The sequence below is a fragment of the Delphinus delphis genome, chromosome 20 (genome assembly GCF_949987515.2).
Source record: "Delphinus delphis chromosome 20, mDelDel1.2, whole genome shotgun sequence".
Lineage (NCBI taxonomy): Eukaryota > Metazoa > Chordata > Mammalia > Artiodactyla > Delphinidae > Delphinus > Delphinus delphis.
The window spans coordinates 28,984,657-29,002,743 of record NC_082702.1 but is presented as its reverse complement, the minus strand read 5'-3'; the positions used below and the strand labels follow the sequence as shown (position 1 = coordinate 29,002,743).

General features: G+C 38.2%; 1 protein-coding gene across 2 annotated transcripts in view; it reads right to left on the bottom strand.

Moving 5' to 3' along the window:
* Positions 1 to 18,087, bottom strand: part of FTO (FTO alpha-ketoglutarate dependent dioxygenase) — a 374,156-nt gene that overhangs the window by 216,629 nt on the left and 139,440 nt on the right. For both annotated transcript variants that reach the window (XM_060000764.1, XM_060000765.1), the window contains exon 5: positions 4,898 to 4,977. In XM_060000764.1, the coding sequence (XP_059856747.1) occupies positions 4,898 to 4,977 (80 nt within the window). The remainder of the gene's footprint in view (positions 1 to 4,897; positions 4,978 to 18,087) is intronic.

Sequence of the window (18,087 nt, the reverse complement as noted above, 5' to 3'; positions counted from 1 at the left end):
AAAAAAAAATTCCCTACTCTAAGAACTGCATGTTGATAAGTAATTATCATCAAGGTTTACTAAAATAAAACAAAACAAAAAGTGCAGAATAGGGGCTTCCCTGGTGGCGCAGTGGTTGAGAGTCCGCCTGCCGATGCAGGGGACGCGGGTTCATGCCCCGATCCAGGAGGATCCCACATGCCGCGGAGCGGCTGGGCCCGTGAGCCATGGCCGCTGAGCCTGCGCGTCCGGAGCCTGTGCTCCGCAACGGGAGAGGCCACAATAGTGAGAGGCCCTCGTACCGCAAAAAAAAAAAAAAAAAAAAGGGGGGGGGTAGAATAGTGTGTAGACTACCATTTATATAAGAAATTTTAAAAATTACATATGTGTTTGCTTATTTATGTATTAAGCATCACTGAAAGGATAACAAAAATCTGATAACGTTGGTTGCCTCTGGGGAAGAGGAGCTGGCTGGTGTGAGGAGAAATAGGTTTTAACTGTACACTCTTAGGTACTTTTTGAGTTTTGAACCATTTGCGTAACTACCTATTCAAAATATAATTATACATAGAATTTAAATTAAAAAAAACATATATTCTGTGTTGCATCCGAAGAACATTCTGTCACAACCAGAAAAAAACTAAAATCAAATAAAGGTCGAGAGTCATCAGACATACTCTAGTCACATTTTTGCAACTAAAAACTGAATAGATTTCTTCTGTGATTAACTAAAATGAATTTCAGAACATTTCCTTAAGACAATGTTTCCTACATATTGTGAATAGGCAGAAAATAGCGAATCATTTTGTTTGGCACAGAAAAGATGTCTAATTTAATACTGTATGAAGGAAAGGACATTTGTAGAACAAGTGAGGGCTATAAAGTTGCATGGATTTTTTTCTTCTCTGTATTGAGGGAAACCATAACGTTAACTATAGTGTTGGAGAAAAAAATCTTTTCCCTCTTCTATTACTGAAAACAATAATATAAGATGAAATTAGAAGTTTTAAATAAGATAAAAACATAATCCTGCCATGTTCTATTTAAAATAAATTATTTTTATTGCGTGTAATTCTTCATCCACACACAGCTGTAATGAATATATACATATCAATGTACATGCTACTTTTCACTGTTTGTACATAGGTATTCAAAACTACCATGGTCAATGCTGCTGAATGAGGTGACATTAACAATTTAATTAGCAAGTCACATAATATAAAGGCATTAAGGTTCTGTCCAACTTTTCACTACTGTTAATCATACTAGATAAATATCTTTTTATATATACTTCCTTTGAATTATTTCCTAGGTTTGATTCCTCAAAACAGTGTTATGAGATCAAAGATATGAATATTTTTATGGGGCTTTACACATATCCCCATATAGCCTTCCAAAAAATATACTAATTAGAAAAACTACCAGTAGGGTATGAATGTACAGTTTCACTGTAATTTTACCAGCATTGAATATTGTCATTTTTGATTTTGGGTAGAAATAAAAAGTTAACCTTAAAATGATGATTTTTTTAAAAAAATTCCTTTTAACTTTAAAGCCTGTATACACAGGATCATGTAAAACAGAGTCAGCAAAACTTTTCTTAAAAAGGTCAGATGGTAGATAGTTTAGGCTTGCAGGCCATAAGGTCTGTGTTCAACTACTCAGCTCTGCCACGGTAGCTCCAAAGCAGCCATAAACAATGCGTAAATAAGTGAGCGTGGCTGTGTTCCAATAAAACTTTATTTACAAAAAGAGCTGGCTGGCCCAAAAGCCATAGAACTTGCTGACCCTGATCTATAATATAGAAAGCAGGATAGTCACATCATTCACATTATGTATGTCTAATTAGTAAAGTATCATAAGCTTGAACTGAAGTAGAGATAATATAAAAGATACAGATTTGGGATTATATTATTATTATCACTATGCATATCCACCTCTTTTTTAAAAATTAATTAACGCTCAAAATTTTGCCTAAAAATTAGAAGATACAAATACAGCTATAACTGAAGCAGAGAAAGCTAAACCTCAGGATATTCTGAAAGCACTGCTACTTTAGGTAAGATGGTCCACTTGGAAAAAAAGGAAATAAGGTCAGAGGGGTACTTTTCAAACTGCATTCTGAATGTGTGTATTTATCATAGGAGGTGGAGAAGGAAAGGTTTCCTGATCTCTCACAAGTTTTAGCCCCAAATTTACATTTGTCTGCTGGACCTCTTCTCTTGGCAGCTCTGACTCAGCCTGTTCAAAACTGAACTACTGTCTTCCCCTCGTGTCTTAGATCCCTATTTCTACTTATGGTAATGTCATCTCCAAATCACCCAAGCTTGAAACCTCAGAGTCACCCAAAAGCCCAGCACATGACAAGCATCCAATAAAGAGTTACCTGGTTAGTGTGTTCATTCATTCACTCATTCATTCATTTGCTCATCCACTCACTCATTCATTCTTACATTCCTCCCTCCACTTCAATCAGTTACCAGGTCTGTCACTGTCTCCTACATTAGTCAAGGGAATTTCTTCTTTTTTCCTGTTGCCATGACCTTAGTTCAGACCAATAGGTTTAATTGATGTCTCTATCATTTTCATCTTCTTAAAGACATCTCCAATATGTCACTACTGCGATAAATAAATCATCAATAACCCCCACCTGAACCAACTTAAGTTAAAACACACCTAACCTGATATCCAAGATCTTTCACAATTCAATCATTCAGGGATCAGCCTTTATCTGCCAACACTCCCTTTCTGGCATCCTGGGATTCAGTCAAAGTTGAGCCACTCAATACTCCCTTTGTATCCCCATCCCATTCCGATCACAAGATTTCCACCTAATGGGATGAGGACTCTTAAATGTCTTAAAATGTCCTAAAATCCCCTAATCCCTACATGTTCAAGTCTTACATGTCATGTCACTCGTGAAGCCTTATGCTGTTTGCTACTCTCTATTCTGCACTCTACCTGTGCACAAGTGTCTAAAAGAATACCTTGAGCACTGGGAATTTCAACGGAAGTTTGCAGAATGGATGAAAGAACTAAAATCACTTCCCTTCTTCTGAGTAGTAGCTTTCAGTTAATAGCAACACTTCCAATTAAAGACTCATTGATGACTTAAGTTCTCTTGCTTCATTACATACATTCTAGTGTATAAATGGAGACAGAATAGCCTTCCACACAAAGAGCTTTTGTTGTTCCTGTCTCCTACTAGCTTTTCATCAGGATAACTGAAAAGACAGTAGTAGTAATAGTAGTAGCAGCAGCAGCAGCAGTGGTAGTAATTTAATAATAGTAGTAGTGGCTAACATTCTTTGAATGCATACTCTATACCTGCCACTGTTCTAAAAGACTTACACGTATTAACTCACTTAATCCTCACAAGAACCCTATGAATTAAATATGATTGTTATCCTTATCAAATACATTTTGTGAAACTTCTTTTTCATCATTTTGTACCAACCCTCCGAGCACAGCACTAATCGTCTTGTCCACTCTTCCAGATTGGATTAGGAAAGGTGCAAAGATACACATCAGTAGCCACATACTCAAAAGAGTTTTTAGGAGAGTTCTAGCTAGAAAGACAGAGGTCTATATCATCTTGTATTATACAAAAAAATGAAGTCTTTTTTGTACAATACAAAGCACGTATTAGATGCTCTATAAATGCCTGCTCACTCTTTTTTGCCTGCCTTCACTCACTCCTTCCTTCCTTCCTAACAGAACTTACTTTTTTAGGTCTCTAAGATAATTATTTGTGCTTTTATCTACTTAATATTTGTCTCTCAAACTAAAATGGAAGTTCAGCAAAGCTAGTGGCCATACCTGTCATGTTGATGGCTCTCTCTCTCTCATGCCTCTAGTGCTACTGGGCACAGAACAGACACTCAAATATTTAGATGAATGATTGAATAGAAGAGAGAAGAAAGGGAGAAAAGGGAGAAGGAATGCTTGATGGGTTTGCTGGCATCTTGATTTAAACAGACACTCGTGTCCTCTCTGCCACCTAGCAAAATGACCAGTCCACTAGAAAAGCTACCTAAATACCAAAAGACATGACACTGCCTTATAGACTCACACAGTCTCAGGACTGGAAAGGTCTTGTGCTTGTGTTTCCCTGCCACTTTATTGTATCCCGTCTGCCCAACTTTCTCACACTGGTCCCCTTGTGGTACAATGAAAAGTCAAGCTATAAAAGCAAAGCACAGAAGACAAGCTTGGATACGAGGTCAACTTGTAATCCTTTTCATGATCATTCCCCTGCTCTCTGGAACACTTCTTAACTGAGCACACACAATACTCCAGGGTGACTACTAAAGGCTTCCCTCATCTCTTAAGTTTCCATTCTGAACTAGTCTAATCAGCTGACTATCTGCCACTGCAAGTGCTGGCAGAATTTAGCAATAAAGTCTGGGTTAGAAACACAACTGGGGAGTTTGGAAATTCCCTGGCACCACTGTAACTTTCTCCTTAATTTACATTCACATGCCCGGAAGCCTGACCCAAAAGTTAAGGGAAATATAAATTCTCAACCATCTGAGCCCAGTCACAGCTAACACATGCACAAGCACACAAATCTACTATTTTGTTCTGGCCATCCCCTGCCCTTGACCTTGACAGATACAAACCCCTTAGAAAATCTCTAACCAGCGACACCTGCCAAGGTGCCCTCTTGCTGGCATCTTTTCCAAGAAACATAACCCCAAAGAAGCAAAATAGACTTATCCCAGGCTGTGAACACACTTTTCAAAACTGGGTCCAACACAACTCAAAGCTAAAAAAGCAAGTAAATAGAGGCTAAAGTCTAGTTAGATGGAAGCAATTTTCCTATCAAATATTCTTCCAAAGTTCTATGATAAGTTGCTCATGCGACCACTTCTGTCATATCCAATTAAGTTTGAGTCACATTTTTATTTACACTTACCTCTGCCACTCGGTGGGTGGAACTAAACCGAGGTGGTAAACCAGCCAAAACACAGTGTTGGTGGGTGGCATTGAGATCATCTGCAGGAAAAATACCAAAAATTAAAAAAAAAAAAAAAAAAAAAAACACCCAACACACACTTATCAGTCACTGAATACTATTTCACTAAAATACAAAGTAAACAGTAAATCCATCATTCAAGAAGAATGACAAGAACAAAGAATTAACAATTACCATGTATTCTTTAAACCGTTCTTTGTAAGTAGGATGACATATATATATATATATATATATATATATATATATAGTCATATGGTATAAAACCATCAAAAACCATGATACTTTCAATAGTGAAAGGGGATGTTATTAATAATTATTGCAGGACAACAGGCATAAACCAGGACTGTCCTTAGCAAACAGGCTATAGGGTTACCCTACTTATTTGTAGTCTTATGATACCCACTCGCCACTATTTATGGGCTGAACTTCTTTCCCTTTCTCATGATACATCTAATTCTACCCATGCCTTTAGAATAAGCCAACTTTTTTTTGTATTATTTGGAGTTGAACATCTTTCATCTGAAAATCTGCCTCTTTCCTTCCCCAGTCAAAGTATCAATTTTGCCCTAACAATTTTCCAGGCAGCAAACCAACCAACTCAGCATGTTGCAAAGCTTTGGCTCTCAGAACAGAATTCAAGCCTACAGATTCACGACCCAAGAATGGAGAAGGTGGTGAATTCATCAGCTGAAGAATATGCCTAAAACCACATGCAGTGGGAGAAAAACCAATGGCCAAGTTGTTGCGTATTCTAAGAAATGATGCCACATGTGAGGCAAAATCTGAAACACCTCTGCTTAGGACATCACGTTCTCTATTATAAAGAAGAGAACCAAACTGTCCCCAGCAACACATGATTTCCTATGTAAGCAACAGAGGCTTCTTAGCAAGATACTAAGAAAGACAATGACTTAAACTAGGAAGCAAAGACCACCACACCCCCTACATGTCAGCAAAAACAACCTATAAAATTACCTCTAAACAGAAGAAAGGAAATGCAAAATGCCAACTGCAGGACTCCTGCTTATGGACATTATGGAGTAACCGTGACAAGGTTTACCTTCTTACCCTAAAAAATTATAAAACAGACCAAAAATAGGAAACAAAGGTTTCTGACACTGGAAAACAGTGACCCCAAAGATAGGAGAAATAGGTGAGCCTTAGTTTACTAGCTAGAAACAGTTTCAAAGTCACAGAGTAGGGATGGGGATGTCAGAACTCAGAGTTTTCAGTTTTCTCTCTTGCTGAGTTGTGAAGACAGAGACTACGTTTAGGAAGGCCAAGGCAGCAGGGATATGTAAGGCAGAATACTGGAACAGAAGAACCCGCACAGGGAGAGACTAAGCGGACATCTACAGAAGGGTTCCTTCAAGTCTTTGGCTACGTATTCATCTGTGCATGTGTGGATGAAAACTTCCCACAGGCAGGAAAATAAGTTCCAGAAAGCTATAGACTAGACAAATCTCAGACCTCACATAGGGCCTGGAATACTCCGTGTTCTCAGCAGCCAGAATGGTTCCTACTACCTGAGACAATAGAGTCTTTAGAAAAGCATAATCTTAGTAGTAGAGTTAAATAAGTACTATATTAAAGGCTGCCCCAGATCCACTTAAAAGCTTAAAAGCAAGCCTCGAAAGAATCTAACTTAGGGCTTCCCTGGTGGCGCAGTGGTTGAGAGTCTGCCTGCCAATGCAGGGGACACGGGTTCGTGCCCCAGTCTGGGAGGATCCCACATGCCGCAGAGCGGCTGGGCCCGTGGGCCATGGCCGTTGGGCATACGCATCTGGAGCCTGTGCTCCGCGGCGGGAGAGGCCGCAGTGGTGAGAGGCCCATGTACCGCAAAGAGAAAAAAAAAAAGAATCTAACTTATTCCACATAATTTAATTACTCACTAGAGCAAAGTCCAACACTACTTAAAAGAATATAACAAAATCAGGCGGGACTTCCCTGGTGGTGCAGTGGTTGAGTATCCGCCTGCCAATGCAGGGGACACGGGTATGAGTCCTGGTCCGGGTAGATCCCACATGCCGCAGAGCAACTAAGCCCATGTGCCACAACTACTGAGGTTGTGCTCTAGAGCCCACGAGCCACAACTACTGAGCCCACGAGCCACAACTACTGAAGCCCGCATGCCTAGAGCCCGTGCTCCACAACAAAGAGTAGAAGCCACCACAGTGAGAAGCCCACACACTGCAACGAAGAGTAGCCCCCGCTCACCGCAACTAAAGTCCGTGTGCAGCGACGAAGACCCAGTGCAGCCATAAATAAATAAAAATTTAAAAAAATAAATAAAGTAAAATAAAAATCACCTATGGCTCTCAGTACCCATAGGTTCAAAAAAAAACAAATAAAAACAAAATCAGGCACCAATAAATAAAATTTGCCATATCCAGCATTCAACCAAAAAGTAGCAGACAGAAATAAAAGATATATGATATATATGATACACAAGATAAATACATATCTTTCTTTTTTTATGTATGTATCTTTCATATATATAGAATATGAAGCTTCTAAAGATGAGAAATATAGTAAGTGAAATAAAAATCACATTGAAGAGATTAACAGCACTTTAGACACTGCAGAAGAAAAGATAAGTGAAGTAGAATACACAGGAACAGAAACAACCCAAAATGAAGCACACAGAGGAAAAACACTACAAAAAACTGAAAGGGCATTCATGCCCTATGAGACAATATTAAGCATTTTAACATAAATGTAATTTGAGTCTCAGAGGAGGGAGAATGATAGAAAAAAAAAATTTTTTTTAATGATGACCAAAGAGAAAAATAAGAGCAAAGAACAAGGGCAACAAATAGAAAACATTAACAAATAAGATAGGTATTAACCTAACTATATCAGTAATCACTTTAAATGTCAATGGCCTATGTATACTAATTAAAAGGCAGAGATGGTCAGAGTAGATGAAAAAACAAGACCCAACTATATATTGTCTATAAGAAACTCACTTTAAATATGAAGACACATATAGATTAAAAGTAAAGGGATGGAAAAAGATATATCATGGAAACACTAATCAAAAACAAAGCTGGAGTACCTATATGAATTTCAGACAGAGCAAAAGCAAGAAAAATTATCAGGGATATAGCGGGGCATTACGTAATGATAAAGGGGTAATTCTCCAAGAAGAGGTAACAATCCTTAAGGTATATCTGTCTTATAATAAAGCAACAAAGTATGTGAGGCAAGAACTAATAGAACAGCAAGAAGAAACAGACATATCCACTATTATAGTTAGAGACTTCAACATGCCCTAAAAGAAGTGAATAGATCCATCAGCAGAAAATTAGTAAGGACATAGTGGAACTCAAGAGTACCATCAATCAACTTAATTGACATCTATAGGTGACTTCATCCAACAACCGCAGATTATGCAATCTTCTCAAGGTCATGTGAAACATTCATCAAAATAGACCACATTCTTGAACAAAAATCACACCTTTACAAATTTTTTAAAAATTGAAATCATACAATGTCTGCTCTCAGACCACAAAGAAAGTAAACTAGACATCAGTAACAGAAAGATAGCTGGAAAATTCTAAAATATTTAGAGAATAAACAACACACTTCTAAATAACACATGGTCAAAGAACAAATCACAATAGAAATTTTAAAATACTTTTAACCACATGAAAATAACAATACAAAATAGCAAAATTTGTGTGATGTGTAAAAGCAGTGCCAAGAGGAAAATTTGTAGCATTAAATGCATGTTAGAAAAGAAGAAAGATCTAAAATCAATAAGCTGCCACCTTAGGAAACAAGAAAAAGTAGAGCAAGTTAAATTTAAAGTAAGCAGAATAAAAGAAATAATAAAAATAAAAGCAGAAGTTAATAAAATCAAAAAAAATCCATAGAGAAAATCACTGAAATAAAGCTGATTCTTTGAAAAGATCAATAAAATCAATAAGGTTCTATGCAGGCAAAAAAAAAAAAGGACAGAACACACAAAAAGAGGCTATCACTATAGAACCTATGGATGTTAAAAGGAAAATAAAGTAATAACATGAACAGTTCTATGCTCACAAACTTGATAAGCTAGATGAAATGGACCAATTCCTTGAAAGACACAATCTGCCAAAGCTCACACAAATAGAAATAGACAAACTGAATAGGCCTGTAGCTACTAAGGTAACTGAATCAATAAATAATAGCCTTTCAAAACAGAAACCTCCAGGCCCAAATAGGTGCACTGGTGAATTCTACCAAACATTTAAGTAAGAAATAATACCAACTCTTTACAATCTCTTCCAGAAGACTGAAGTGAAGGGAAGACTTCAATAGTCTCTTCAAAAGCGATGCTGGAACAACTGTACATCTCCATGCAAAAAAATACTCAAAATGGATTATAGACCTAAATGTAAAACGTGTACATATAAAACACTTAAGAGGAAATCTAGATGACCTTGAGGGTGACAGTGACTTTCTAGGTGCCACTGAAGGCACAATCCATGAAAGACAAAACTGATAAACCAGACTTCATAAAAATTAAAAACTGTTCTGTGAGAGGCACCGTCAGGAGATTAAGAAGACAAGCCTTGGACTCGTACAAAATATTTGCAAAGAACATGTTCTATAAAGAACTGTTATATAAATATACAAAGAACTCTTAAAACTCGACAATAAGAAAACAAACAACTCATTAAAAAATGGACAAAAGACCTGAACAGACAAAGAAGATAGACAGATTGTAATAAGCACATGAAAAGATGCTCCACTACCTTTGTCATGGAAGTGTAAATTAAAACAAATACCCACTACACAGCTATTAGAATGGCTAAAATCCAGAACACCAACAACATCAAATGCTGGTGAGGATGTGGAGCAACAGGAACTCTCATTCACTGCTGGTGTGTAGGCGAAATGGTACAGCCACTTTGGAAGACAGTTTGGCAGTTTCTTTCAAAATTAAACACGCTCTTACCATCAGACCCAGCAACCGCACTGCCTGATATTCACCTAAATGAGCTGAAAATGTGTCCCCACAAAAACCTGGTGACAGCAGGGGAGACGGTGAGCAGCGATCAGATTCAGAATGTTTTAGAGGAAAATAATAGGACCTGCTAATGGATGGGTAAGTGAAGGGACGGAAAGAGTGAAATTAAGAGCAACTTCTGGTATTTTCACAGGAACAACAGATTGAAGATGAGTAAGTCACAAAACATTTGGACACTGTATGAACAAAGAGCACAAGATGCAATGAAAGGTGAGGATAAAAACAGCAGTCATACATTTGGAGTATTAAAAGCAAATGTAAAGACAAGGAAAGCTAATATAGAGGATCAAAACAGATCCAACCTCTGCTGACTTGGGTTCAAAAGTGTAGCTTATGGCCTGAAGAGGACTGAATGTCCATTCTCTTTCCCAGTTTGCTCTCTCTGAGGATTCTGGTTAAGGACACACCTGAGAATTTCTGGTAGATCTGAACTATTTTATCTAAAGGGGGATTCAAAGCCAAACAAACAAACAAAACAAAAACAAAAAGCAGGGGTTGGAGGAGTTTCCCCAGGTCCAGGTGCTCATAAAGAGTTGAAACAATTTCTAAGAAATACATAGATGCTGGGGACTTCCCTGGTGGTCCAGCGGTTAAGACTCCACGCTTCCAATGCAGGGGGTGTGGGTTTGATCCCTGGTTGGGGAACTACGATCCCACACGCTGCATGGCACGGCCAAAAATAAAATAAAATTTAAAAAGGAGATCAAACAAACAAACAAAAGAAATACATACATGCCATTCTCACCTACCCAAATAAAAGCCTTATCACTCCCAGGCTATTAACAGTAGGCTCTAAAGACATCATAAGGAGGAAAACAAATCATCTTAATGAACAGATCTGTTAAGTGCTTTTGTTCCACTGAGGCGCCACTAATCTGAGGCAGGCCAAGTGGCAAACACAACATTAGAAGTAATACTCCAAGGCTTGTACCTTTATTTAAATCCTTGGCAACTCTCTAATCAAACAACTCTTTTGAGATTGCTCCCAAATGTCTCTAATCCTTTATGACTTTTAGAAAGAACCCCGGAATTTTCATTGAAGAGCTTCTAATTTATCTAAAATTCTAAGTCTATGAAAGTGGCTCAAACCTCATGGATTGTATATCTCACGTCTTAAAGGATACACTAAAGACATGCCCAGCTTTAAAGACTAATGCAAAAATTTTAGAAAGAAAACACTAAAGAATGCCTGTTTTCCAGAGCTATCTCAGAACACAGCTAAAAACTGACTCTCTACTCAAGTGGAATCAGAGTTTGTAGAATTTATTCAACAAAACAAATGGAAAAGAAGCTCTTACTCTTTGCAGGCTAAATGCTGCGTGCCCTATCAGTGGGTGAGGGAGAACTCTGGACGTTCACTGTAGCATGAAATCTCATCTCATATATAAGAGACCACAGATGCAGTGGCATAATTGACGCTAGGGTGATCAATTCATGCCCAGGGCTTTCCTGGTTGTAACACTGAAGGCCCGAATCCTGAGATCCCCACTCTCACACCAGACAAACTGGGACAGTTGGTCACACTAAGTTTAACCCAGCCCTTATTTCCCCGGTTCTGTTGTCTAGTGTGTCACCAGAGGCTACTGCATCCCCAAATTTCTTAAAGTAACAATCAGGCGCTTGGCTAAAGGCACTCCTGAGCTAAATAAGCCCAATACTGAAATCCAATCTTCCCAGGTGCACACGATCACTGAAGCTTTTCATTCTTACTCACCTGTCCATTCTCATCCCTCAATCTTAATATTTATGACCTTATTTTTCCTAGATGTGGGGACATCCATGACTGAGAACGTTTTCAGAATTTAATAGCCAACGAAAGGGGGGAGGGGACGCTTCCTGGCAAGATGACAGTAGAGACCCAGGCCTCTACCTACCCCATTCTTAGATTCCCAATGAGACGATCAATGAAATAGTAAAAGAATTTAAGACTTCCTTCAGTGCTCAACATTAGGGAAAGGTTCTCAATATGCCAGAAATTACAAGGAATTGTGCTGGATACAGTATAAGTGGAATGAGATGAAAGAAGGGCAGCACCCTAATGTAAATCAACTATATTTCAATTAAAAAAAAAAGATACTGACGCCCTGGACCCACAACAGATTAGCTTCATCAGAATTTCTGGGGTTGGGTTTCCCCGGTGGTGCAGTGGATAGGAATCCACCTGCCAATGCAGGGGACATGGGCCCTAGCCCTGGTCCGGGAAGATCCCACATGCCGTAGAGCAACTAAGCCCGTGCGCCACAACTACTGCAGCCCACGCACCTAGAGACTGTGCTCTGCAACAAGAGAAGCCACCATAATGAGAAGCCCACGCACCGCAATGAAGAGTAACCACGCTCTCCTCAACTAGAGAAAGCCTGCGTGCAGCAAAGAAGACCCAACGCAGCCAAAAAATAAATAAATAATAATAATTTAAAAATAGAATTTCTAGAGTTGAGGCCCAGGCACTGTATTCTTGAAAGTGCCCCACGGGATTCTCATGCAGAGGAGGGTTGAGGGGCACTGTCCTTGGGTAATGCTGACCAACGCAGCTGCTTGTGTATCATTTGGGGACCTCAATTCAAGAGCACTCATTTGGCCCTAATTTATTTATCTGGTATCCCTTTATGGCAGAAGCTGTACTAAGTTCTGGAGATGCAGAGTTGAATGACATGATCTTGTCCGTAAGGATTTTACCATGAAATGAGTGAGGTGAAACTGGCTAAGTGTTAGAACAGAGCTGGGCATGGGACATAGTGGAGGAACAAAGGCGGACTTAAAAAAAAAAAAAAAAAAGGGCAGCATCCTGATAAATATATCAAGCAGATCCTGAGATCAGTGCTCCCCCTCTAGCTCAGAAGGTGCAGAGCAGAAGGGCAGGAGAGGCTACAGGGCACCCAGAGGCCTGTAGCCTCTGCAGGACAGTGTTAAATGCACACCACCCGCGGGACCCATAGACCCCCAGACGTGTTGCTGGTGCAAGTCATCGCTTTGCGAAGAGAACCAGGCATTGTGGAGGTAAGAAACTGGAGCGAGCAGGTATGCCAGGAATGGTCCAAAAGCTGCCAGGGTTTGCTCATACTGTGAGCATCTATACCACCAAAAGACAGAAACAAGTCATTCAGTACACTCCAGTTCATCAACTCTCTCATCTGGCCCTGCAAAGATACATTTTCTTCCTCCTCCTTCAAGTGAAGGATTTGGTCAGGAACCCATACTAAGTTTTTCAGAACAAACCTTAACACCGACTTGCCTATCAGCCGGTGCTAGTCCTTTTTCTATAAGGAAAAACAGACAAGGAAAAATCACTAGACTCAGGCAAAAGTATTACAGTTCTAAGGAAAGGAACCAGTTTGACAGAAACTGTCTCTTCCGAAAAAGTGTTACTCAAACAGACAGAAAAAAATTTTGTAAAATTCTCAGTATTTCAAGAAGCCGCTTGATTCAAGAGGGCACTGCACCTGTGAAAATGGGGCAAGCAGCTGTGAGGATGGAGCAGCGTGAGATCAGGAAAGGTTGCTTGGAGTTGACTTGTTTTTAATACGTATGGCTTCATTTAAAATGATGATAGCTGGAGTGAACAACAGAAGGCGTGCTGCAGAAAAATCAAATTACCGAAGTAAATGAGAACTCGAGAAATTCTCCCAGAACTCAGAGGGAAAACAAAAACTAGTGACAGAATAAATAAGACACGAGGGGCAGATTCTGGAAGCCAAAACAGATGTAACAGGAATCTTAGGGAAGAAAGCAGAAAACAGAGAAATGAAAGAATAGTCAAAGAAATAACAGAAGAATATTTTCCAAAGTTGTGAAAAGGCTTGAGTCTGTACTACAAAATGGCTGACCAAATATATAAACATATTCTGTTCAAAAATTAAATATAAAATACTACAAATGTCCAAAGGAAAAAAACACAGTTTGCCACAATATAATCAATTTGAAGATGATCTCAGATATCTTCCTAACATCAAACATCAGAGGTCAAGGGGACAATATCTACAGAGTTTAAAGGTGGAAAGCTTGTTACTCAAGAATCCTATAGCCATTCAAGGAGATATGAATACGTGTAGGTATAGTAGTAAGTCACACTCATGTTATTTTCATCATTAAACTGGCAAAAATATTTTTAAATCGTAATGCCCAGTGTTGCCTAGGGTGAGATAAATAGGCTGGTAGAAGTAACTAATAACCATGTTTCATACATTGTAGGTAGAAAGGTAAACTGAAAACAATCTTTCTGATTAACCGTCTGACAGTACAACATGTACCGTCTTTACATATCGACATTCTCATCCTCACCCAGGTATCCCACTTCTGGTAACTTTTCCTAGAGAAATACTTACAGGTGCAGACAAAGATGTATACACAAAGATGTTCACAGGGCAATATATATGATACCAAAGCACTGGAAATGAATGGCATGACAAAACTAGGGGATTACTATTTAAGCCATTTTTAAAAAATCACATTTTCAAAGAATATTTAATAGGGAAAAATGTTCAAGATATAAAATTATTGGAAAAAACAAGATGTAAAACATTATACCTAACATGATATTAATTTTCTAAAAAAATAAACAAACATATATTCCCAAGTATAGGAAAAAACACTAGAAGGAATTAGACCAAATAGTTATGAATGATGTTATCTCTGTGTGGTGATATTATGATGTACTTTTGTTATCCAGTTTATACTTTCTTATAGTTTGTAAATTTTCTACAATGACCATCAATCCTAATTTTTCTTCATATTTAACATCTCTGAATTTGGAATACATCTTAAAATTGATAGCATCTTTGACTGGATGACATATATTATTACTTTTGTACCTAGCAATAAAAACTAGAACAGTAAGTATGATGATTTTTTAAAAATCCAAAGGGAAATGGTCAATGAAGAGATCCTCAGAAAAGAGATATTCATTCCCCAAATAAAAATGACAGAACACTGCAGTCGGTGTGGGTGATAAGAGTTTTGGTTAGTTTTTTAAACCTTCCCCAATATAATTTTCCAGGGGACTAAAAACTCTTTCATAAAAACAGGTACAGAGGTGAAGATGACCTCAGGGTACACACCTTTCTCTCTTTTTTTTTTTTGAAATTAACTTTTACGGAATGCTTGGTTTATAGTTAGGCTTCAAAGAGAATACATTCTTGAGGTTAATCATTCATTCTTGCTTTCTAAATAGGCAAAAAGAACTTTAATCCCACTTTGCGAAGGGCTGCCTTTACTCTTCCACGTGGCAACTCTTCCCAAGAGACAGGAGGGCAGAGGGGATTGTGGAAATGGAGAGATGAGAAGGAACAGAGGTTAGGATAACAGAAAATTTGAATGAAGTTTCTTCTCTCCCTAGTTTGTATACACAGCGCCATCACATCACCCTCTACTACAGTGAACTCTGGGCACCAGAACTTCCAAAATGAAGTTAATGAATGAAACAGAAGCAGCCACTTAAACCTCTAAGTTCTGTTCCTTCATATACCTTTCGATTTCTCTCTTTAGTCACTCCTATCTCACATCTGATTTTCCACTGACAACTGAGGAAGATAGTTATGGTTTCTGGTTCACACTTAGGGAGGAGAAAAAGACTGTTGTCTCCAGATACTCAGCAAGTTCCTATTCTGCACAAGGTACTAAGTGCTGTGTATAGTACAAGAATATATATAATACCGGCTCTGAAAAAGCTTAGCTCTAGTAGATAAGACTTCTATAACAATTGCTACAGTCCAGAGGGGAAAGAGAGTTATGGCAAACACCCTGAATAGTTGGTGCCCCTGACATTGTGGGTATTAAATTTTTTTAATGTCACCCCTAAATAGGTGAGTTACACATGTAAACTCACAGGGGAAAACATGACAAGGTGGAAGGAACAGTATGAACAAATATAAGGAGAAAGGTTTGTGCCAGGACCAATTTTAGGATAAAGCCACTACAATGAACTGACCAAGGACTATAATTTACATCTTTTTAAAAATTTTAAATGGTTATTGGGACTAGAAGAATTATTCCACAGGAAGAGTTTAATGAATCTTCCATCATAGGGTATATAGTCTGGCCTTGAAATCTGTTGCAGGGACTGATTGATTGAGGAAAGTCAAATTCATTCCTGGTCTAGTCCTGGGTTCAATCCCTGGTCAGGGAACTAAGATCCCACAAGCTGCGTGGCATGGCCAAAAAAATAAATAAATAAAATAAAATTTTTAATTGTAATAAAAATAAAGAAAGAAAGAAAAATTTTTAAAGGCTTCATTCATGGTCATTCCTCCACTGCCTTTACAGAAGTGGCAAAGAGGGAATACAGGTTATGCAATCAAATTAAAAGCCTAAAAAATTCCTTCCCAGAGCTCATGCTTTTAGGAGTTATGTTATAGAGATAACATAATAGCCAAAGAGGGCATATGAAAACTGCCAGCCAAAGGGGAAAACTCCACCTACCCAACCCAGATGTAGAATTACCTCAATACAGTGTGACTGATTGAATGAACCATAGAGAATAAAAGGACCTCATAATTCATAGTAACACATCCATCCTCAGTTAAAAAAGAAACACATTTTTGTTACCTTTGGTGGTTTTCTTATAAAAAACGTGAAGGAGAATGTACAGATTGATCCAGACACTGTGTCATTTTGGAAAATTCTGTGTTGCCACATGGTTATTTGGATTAGCCACAAGGAAGTAAAGCATGGGTCACTGAAGGAACAGACTGTCATGGAAGATTCTAAAAGCTGTCTCTGGAGACCCCAGAGTATTAGATGAATGGCCATCTGTTTTGCAGAGGGTCTTCAAAACCCTTTCCAGCCAGGAGCTTTCAAGGATAGAATAAGTACTTCCTTTTGCCTGTATTGCCATGAATGAAGGGGAGAAAAGCCAATCCTTGGTTCGTTCATTTCACTCATTGATTCAATATTTATTAAAGAACCTACCATATTCAAAGTACTGTATTAGGTACTGTAGAAGGTACACATTTTCTGGAATCTAAAGTAGACAGAAGGCATTTTTAGAAAATTCCAAAAAAGACAAAAGACACAGGACCCAAGTAAAAATGGAATTTGCCAAGGAGTGCAATGAGAAGAAATCTCAATATGATAACTGTGCCAGGTGGGTTTGAAGAAGCCAGTGTTTATCAAAGCATTAAATAAGTAGTGTGACAAAACACCTAGTGGCACAGAGCTATCACTATGGCACGATTCTTCCAGCAGTAATACAGAAAGGCAATGATGAATTCCCGGGGAAAGGGAGAGCTACACAAGAAAGTCACGGTTCAAATACAAAGCTAGCTAAAGAATGGGGCACGATTCTGAGCTTTTGATGAGGTATACAATTTCGACCTGACATTTGCAACGTGTCCTCTCATCTGACAGAGGTTTAATAATTACAGTGGATGACAACTTCTATGTATGCATCCAGTCACTCCATTTGGTTCTACAGTTAATAACACACACATTAGCACTGTGAGGTACTGGTTTTCGAAGTTCAGAATCCATATACAAAGGAAGAATGGTCGTCTCATCAAAATTACAGATCAGTACGTAATCGTTATGCACTTCAAAAATGTGAAAGTAATGTTACGGCTGAAATGCCAGAAGTCAAGAGAGAGCATCTATATCTTGGTACAAAGGTAATCAATTAACAGAAAAAACCCTAAAACGTTAACTAACAAAAGTTAGCAAGAGTAAGAAAGAGTATAAGAGAGCCGATTCCATATTTCTCTTCATGAAAAAACTGATAGTCCTTAAAGTTGCTGGATGAAAAAACTGAAGTATTAAGCATATTTTATGAGTTAAGAGGGAGAGAATCACTAAAAGAATAAAATGCAAATACAGTGAAAAGTAGTTACTTCTAAGAAATGGAACTTGGGGGTAGATGGCAAAGAGTTTTTCACTTTACATTTTAGATCAACCTCCACTGTTTGAATTTTTATTTCCTAGTATATGTATTATTTTTAATATATTACTAACAATAATATGAATGAGGTACTGACAGGAAAGATCTCCAGGACATATTAAGTTAAAAAAAAAGCAAGTATTCTAGTAATATACCTATACATACACACACACACACACACACACACACACACACACTTATAAAGTCCCATTTGTGTTATTTTAAAAAAGCAGCAGTAACATAGATGTA